Below are 7004 nucleotides of genomic sequence, written 5' to 3' on the forward strand. Positions count from 1 at the left end.
TACCACAAGTCATGTACACTCTTTCTGAAAATTTACAACCCATTTTCAAGGATTTTTGTACAACTTTAAGGCCTTGTTCGGTTGCGGGTGAATCCGAGTGGATTGAAGGGGTTTGAGGGGGATTTAAACCTCTTCTAAGTCAAAATATGAACCAATCCCTGCCAATCCCCTCCAATCCTCTTGGGGAGAGGATTAACCGAACAAAGCCTAAGGGCGTCGGGGCGTGATGATTTCGCCGTGATTTCCTACCCATCTACTTACTTACAAGCAACCGCTGATAAATTATATAATTATATAGTTCTGCGAAAAATGATTAGCACTTTCGCCATCTTGTCTGTGGAGTGTATTTGTTGATCTAATTACTAGCAGGAGGTCCTTGCAGGACCGGAGGATGTCCTGAGGACTTCAGAACCAAGGTCACGTATCTTTTGCAGCATCAAGGCCTTCTCCCGCTCCAGCTGCTGTATGTACAAATCCTGCTCGTCCTGGACGCTCTCCACCTCCGTCAGGGCCAACGACAGTGCCTCCGCATCGCCGCCGTCGTCCACCAAGCCCGAGCATTTCTTCAGGCTGTCTCTCATCTGCAGAGTTTCAAAGGATGTTCATCACACGGGACATATAAGCAGTGATGGATGTCACAGAGGAGAATTAATGTTGGCAGGAGTGAACGGCAAGCATGGATTTATGCATTGGCTCACCTGTGCTGATATCTTGTGTCCTTTGCCGAGGGCGGACGCATCTGTCAGCAGGCTGGTTTTCTTTTCCGAGTTTGCGACCCTCCGGGTGATCTTCACATGGATTTCTCCGCTCCGCACTCCTTGCAGCGGTATCCATTTGTCGGCGGGTTGATTCGGAGAAAGCATGCTGTATTCAACGGTGCAGTTGCCTATGCTGGCGGTTGGAAGGACCGCGTTATGGTCCTTGACATGCAGGATCATGGGCTCTCCGGTTTCCGCAAACTCAAATGTCTGGTTCCAGTTTGGAGCCAGCGTCTTGTAAATGACCTGCATAGAAAGAATTATTCAGCTCAAATTGGTTCCCGCACCTAGCATCTGCAAGTAAAAGACTTTGACTTATTCTGGAGCCTCAGATATAGAAATGGTGGCAAAGACATGATTGCAAGAGTTAGCATTATACTCCCTGACGTTCTCACGTGAGCTCTTCCACTATGCTCACTGCTAAGCACAGACTGCTATGCTTACAGGATTTGGATAATCATTATTAATGACACACTATCAAATAATTATTCATGGCAGGTACTGCTACATTAGTGTGTGTGCACAGTTTATGCCTTCACCATGGTACTGAGCTTATTTTCTCTGTTTTAAAACTGCTCGGAAATTCAGTATGACTCGCGCTGTATCTACTGGGACAGATTCCATGTAAGAGAAATGTAATGGAACTCTTGACTGATGAAAAATGTCAATAGAACTAATCACCAGACCTTGGTTCGCTTCTTCTTGTTCCCATATTGCACCCTGACATAAGGATCACTAGTTCCTCTAAGATCAGCAGCAACAAGATCCCTGGCTTCAATTATTACTAGCTCGATCCAGCCAGCTTCAACTTTACTGCTTGATCTCTGTAAAAAAAGAAGCACAATTCACACCCAAGAGGCACAAATAAGTTGACAAAATGGAGACTATGAGGTTACCTGACTTTAACAGAAATCAAGGATACACACACAACTAGCAGTGGAGGGTTTCATGGGTACTACTAAGATAACTGTACAGAACATCACAATTTAATAGTTCTAGTAGGATCCTTAGCAAAATGTACTGGTGGTTGGTGCTCTTTCACAATCAAGAAATTCAATGCTTAGGAATGCACACCTTCAGACTGTCGTTGTGATCATTTGGTATTGCCTCTATTTCGAGCCTGATCTCTCCTGAATCTACTTTTTCAAGTGGTACCCACACATCTCGGCTAGCACCATCTAGAAGTCCCTCCAGATTTACTCTTGCGCTGCCAATGCTATCATCACTGAATGTATCTAAATTATAACATTTGACCTTCAGATATTCACCACCACCAATCTCATCAAATTCAAACTTGTCATTCCAAACTGGTTGGGCCGTACGGGAGAGCGTCTTTGTTCTGTATAGAGCCTAGTGAAATAATCTGATATTAGAATACAAAATTATCTAAGCTGAATATATTATTTTTGTTAGTGAAACCAAATTTGAGCAAGGTAGCAAAACCTTTCCATACTGGAGTTTCACATAAGGATCGCATTTCCCAGATTTACTGTTTACTGCAAGGGCCCTACCCTCCACTACTTTGACTCTGAGCTTCCTTCCTGTCCTTGACTGAAGCTTCGGTGATCCATCAATGGAACATTGGAATTCATTGCTCAGAGAGTTACTCAATGTAACCGACCCATCAGAGAATTGCCATTCTTTTAGCACAAGACTGACAGTTAACTGCAAACAAAAGGATTTGGAACGGTTTGCAGTGCAATCAATAAATATAAAGCAGTTCAAATATGTAACTATATACATATAGTAAGGATAACCTCCAACACATATGGCATAATTGGCAAAGCAGACAGACTAATATACTTTCTTTAGTTAGCTTATATGAAAATTAGCCAGCAGATATGAATCCATGTATTAGAAGTTACAATCTTATATCAGGTCTAAAAACAAACAGGCCATATATTATGTGAAAAGAACTGATGATGGACAGATAGTTACTAAAGAATAAACGAAAATAAATAGGCTAGTTACCTCGCCTGTGATATCCTCCTCAAATGGAACCACCATTCCAACTTCTTTCCCACAATGCTCAGCATGCCTTGCAACCACACCATCATTATGTCCTATAGCCCAGAATATTGTCGAACCATCTAAAACATACTTGACCTGTTCAAATCGATTCCTTAGTGTCCTTGTTATGCAGGAAGAACCTCAAATGTCTAAAGCGATGAAAAACATGGTGAAAGAAGAAACTTGACACCCTACCTTTATCTCGCAGCTTGTCAGGTAATTATACTTGACACCATCGGAATCCAGTTCATACAGAAGAAACTTGACAACACCTGTCTCTCCATGCAGTACCATGTTAAATGTGCTATTCCATGTAGGATTTGGACCCTCACAAGTAGTTGTTTTTCTCGTCAAAGTGCCGACTTCTACCTCAATAAATGTATGTGCCCTCCTGTTAAGAGGAATCCCAGGTGTAGTGTTTCCACTTGAGCTTTGGTTGTTCCCTAACTCATTAGTTCTGCTCTTTCTGCCAAGATTACTAGCTGAAACAACAGTAACAGAAAGAACACCACCAACTGCTTGTTTCTTCAGATCTACTGGTGGCAAAGAAAAGCAGAGACGGCGAGGCTCAACCATTGTCTTGGCTATTGTTTCAGTCAAAAGCTTTACCTGAATGGATTTAAGAAGCATGCATTAGATATGTCAACTGAATTTGGCTTCTAAATGTCAGTACACAATGGCCGCCGCCATTACCCTAAGAAGATGCAAAGATATCAAGGACTGAATTAAATGGTCCACACAGACCCACCAGCCATGTTGAGACACCCGGTAACTCCATACCAGGAACTGTTTGGCTTCCACCACTTCCAAATGCTACACCTATCCTGACTTCTGGAGTAGATTCAAAAGAATAGAGGACAGCTACGCCATCAAGAATGGGACTCAGTAGAAGCTGCAACAATGTGATTTGAATCAGAGATAGTAGCAGAACTCAATCCTGCACAGCGCAGTACGCTGATGCAGCTCGGGAGAGTCGATTGTTATCAATTCAGATCTGTTAATAAACATAGAATGTACCCCCCCCCCCTGCCAATTGCAAATTAGTTGGACCAAGTCTATAGAAAATTATAGTCCCTCCTTCCCACAAAATGGATCCCGTAAGTTTTTTCTTAAGTCAACAAACTCCAAACTTAAAAAAGTCCGACATAAGACAAAACTTTAAGGACTTAATCTTTTAGGAAGGAGGGAGTATAAACATCTACAACACCAAATTAGTTCATCATATCCATCATAAAATATATTTCCATAATATTATATACTTGATTTGTAGATATTAGCACATTTTCCCATAGACTTAGTCAAATCTAGAGTTTGAACTAGGACAAAACTAGAACTTCAATTAATTTGGAACAGAGGGAGTAGTCAAGACAAAAACATGTAACGGTATAACCATTGGGGCAAAAAAAATCAATGTACGGAAAATTCACTAAGCCTCGCAAAAAAGTGCTTCCTGTGAAATAACACAAGACACCATGTCCTTGCTGTGACACGCTTGTAATCTAAACTGCATGCTAACGCTTTTTTCCTTTGTCAACCACTCATAATTAAATGGCTCTTGCAAAACACATTTTTCGTAGTCAGTCTCTTGACATTATTAAAAAAAGTTTGAAACATGTCACTTTCAAATTAGATATAATGGTTAGATAGAGTATAACCAATGGAGAGAGCACAGAAGACATACATCTCCCTTGATGTGGATGCTGTTTATAACAATGCGAGCAGTGCCCATCAGAGGTTTTGCTAATTTCGCCATAAACATCACACTCATCTCTTTGCTGTGCCAATCAAAACCCAAGGACATGACTTGCTGCATATTCAAAAATAAACAAATTATAGTGTTAAGTTGTGTCTTAAATAAACTATATGGATTGTACAAGTCTTTCAGATAGCACACAATACAGAATATGGACAACTACCTGTTCACCTGAAGTCATCCAGCGCATACCCTGCTCTCCCAAGGTAGGTGGGCAAGAACCGAGTGAGAATTCCTGTAATTCTATTTTATCCTGGGGATGTAAGACCAAAGTTTTAGCACTGCAACCACAATAGCAAACAAAGAAGGAAAATGAATTAAGGGGAACTTACAATCAGTTTTGGTTTTCGATTCTTTAAGCGTCTCTGCAAAGTTGTAGACTCAGGTCAGCTACTTATAAACAAAAAACTGTAGAAACCAGTAAGCAACATATCTTGCAATGCATATTGACTACCTCAAATTAACAGAACCAAAGGGAATTTTGTAATTAAATTTGATTTGTAGACAATCAACTTCCATGGATCAAAGCATATAGTACAATCTAATTTGATTTGCCAAAACCTTTTGAACTACCGACTGCTAAGTTGCATCCAAGCAAAAATATATAATATCAAGATATGGTGCAGAAGCTGACCTCGACGGTAGATTGAAACTTCTTTGATAGTTTCGGTTCCATGTAGTTTGGCCAAACTTCAATCAAAAGTTTGTTCAACCACTCGCAAGGCTCTATCGGTGTGGTAGGCTACAACAGAGGTAAAATGAGTATTGACTGTATATCCATAAATAAACAGAAACATAAATAAAGCAAGGGAACGTCACATACTGTTGTGTTCAGTATAAGGTGCTTCCATCTTTTGTTCAAATCTTCTACAGCCATCTTTCGTTTGAACCTCCCATACTGCATCAGTGATATAAAAGTGTAAGGACTAAGAGACAAACAAACCATCAGGGGCCCAGATAAAATGCTGTTTGTGCTGTCAATCTCACATTCCAAATCATCATTAACACTTAACGAAATAAAACATATCAGAATGTCTGAATAAATAAAAAGGTATAGTTCACACTCTGTTTCTCTTTCAGAAAGTACAAAAGTATCATGTGAACGCCCAAGACCAGACACTATATCCCTACGAAACTATTCATGATCTGAACAAAACACGGGGGAAAAAAACAACAGCTACCTGAATGGTCGCCCAGACGGCGGCCGCGAGGGGCACCCAGTTGGAGAAGGGCACGACCCAGCGCTCGACGAACCACGCGAAGAGGCCGAGCGGGATGAGGAAGGGGAGCAGGGGCTGCTCCACCATGACCTGGTTGAAGAAGTCGAGCGCATCCTTGGCGTGCAGCTTCTTGAGCCCCTTCTTCGGCATCTCTGCTGCACCCTTGGCCCTGCGGCTTCAGGAACAAGCCACTCCACTCTTGTAGGATTCCACACAACACAAGCACACACACCTTGGCGCGGTGACTGACAGACAGAGATGGCTTTGTGTGGTGCTTTACGCCTTTGTTTCCACTGGTCTCTGTCTTGCTCCTACGCCCATCTCATCTTTTTGCACGCACCACACACAACTTTCTCAGGCACACTACCTGTCGTCCGTCCACCTGCAATTCAGCACGAGTTAATGCCTGGCCGCATCATGAAGAGGCACCACCATGAGATGATTAGGTCCTAGAACTGCTATTGGCTACTAGTATTGCTCCCACTTGTGGGATCTTTCAGTTCCACCTGTCCTTTCTCTCCCGATCCCCCATCTACTAGTGTATAGAGAGAATAATACAGTCCCTGAATTGAAATTCGTGCCTCGTACCGGCAATTATCATGGAGAAATTGACCTACTGCTGTTTGGCTATGGGCTATGGCAATTGCTCTGCTCCCCCCACTTGTGAGATCTTTCAGTTTCACCCGTCCTTTTCCCCTTGTAGAATAAATAAAATTCATGGCGCGTGCTAGGCAATTATGATGGGGAAATTGACCCAGATGAGCCTGCCTACCCAGGTCAATGGCCGAATCACGAGCCGTCTAGAACCGCGGAAAAGTAGAGGGGAGGGGGGAAGTCTATGGCACAGTGTCTTGGTCAGAATTGGGCAGCATCGCAATCTGGCGCTGGGGAGTCGGGAATTGGGTGCGAATCGTCGGCGGGAAGACTTGCATGAATGCGAGGAGGAGGAGGAGCGAAAGAGAAGAGAAGGAACCAACCTGGCGCCGCCGCGGGGGCGCCGTGGGACCGACCCGCCGGCAGGCGGCCAGAGGCCAACCCGGTCCGGGAACGCACGAAGGCCTACCGACGAGGAGAGGAGGAGGAGGAGGACCGAGCGGAGGGGAGCTAGGGCCCCAGATTGAGACGGAAGGCCTCGACCGATGTCCCGGGCGGAGCCGCCGGGGCAATAATAAGGATCGCCGGGCGCGGCCTAGGCGGCGAGGATGGGCCAAGTTTTGGGGCCGGGAATCGATCGGGGTCGGGGTCGGGGCGGGCAGGTTCCTT

The 7004-nt window shown here is 43.8% G+C and overlaps 1 protein-coding gene across 1 annotated transcript; it reads right to left on the minus strand.

The window, feature by feature from the left end:
- On the minus strand, nt 1-6664 carry LOC123059955 (synaptotagmin-4). Its single transcript, XM_044482514.1, has 14 exons — nt 5703-6664; nt 5345-5419; nt 5156-5263; nt 4854-4886; nt 4685-4774; nt 4450-4575; nt 3517-3660; nt 2964-3377; nt 2730-2864; nt 2202-2423; nt 1833-2108; nt 1445-1582; nt 699-1004; nt 1-581 (listed from the first exon to the last, which is right to left on the minus strand). Exons 1-14 carry the CDS (start codon nt 5889-5891, stop codon nt 363-365), a joined length of 2475 nt encoding a protein of 824 aa, XP_044338449.1. The 5' UTR covers nt 5892-6664; the 3' UTR covers nt 1-362.
- Between the last annotated feature and the right edge of the window lie 340 nt (nt 6665-7004).

Source organism: Triticum aestivum, chromosome 3A, assembly GCF_018294505.1.
Source record: "Triticum aestivum cultivar Chinese Spring chromosome 3A, IWGSC CS RefSeq v2.1, whole genome shotgun sequence".
In the NCBI taxonomy this organism is placed as follows: Eukaryota; Viridiplantae; Streptophyta; class Magnoliopsida; order Poales; family Poaceae; genus Triticum; species Triticum aestivum.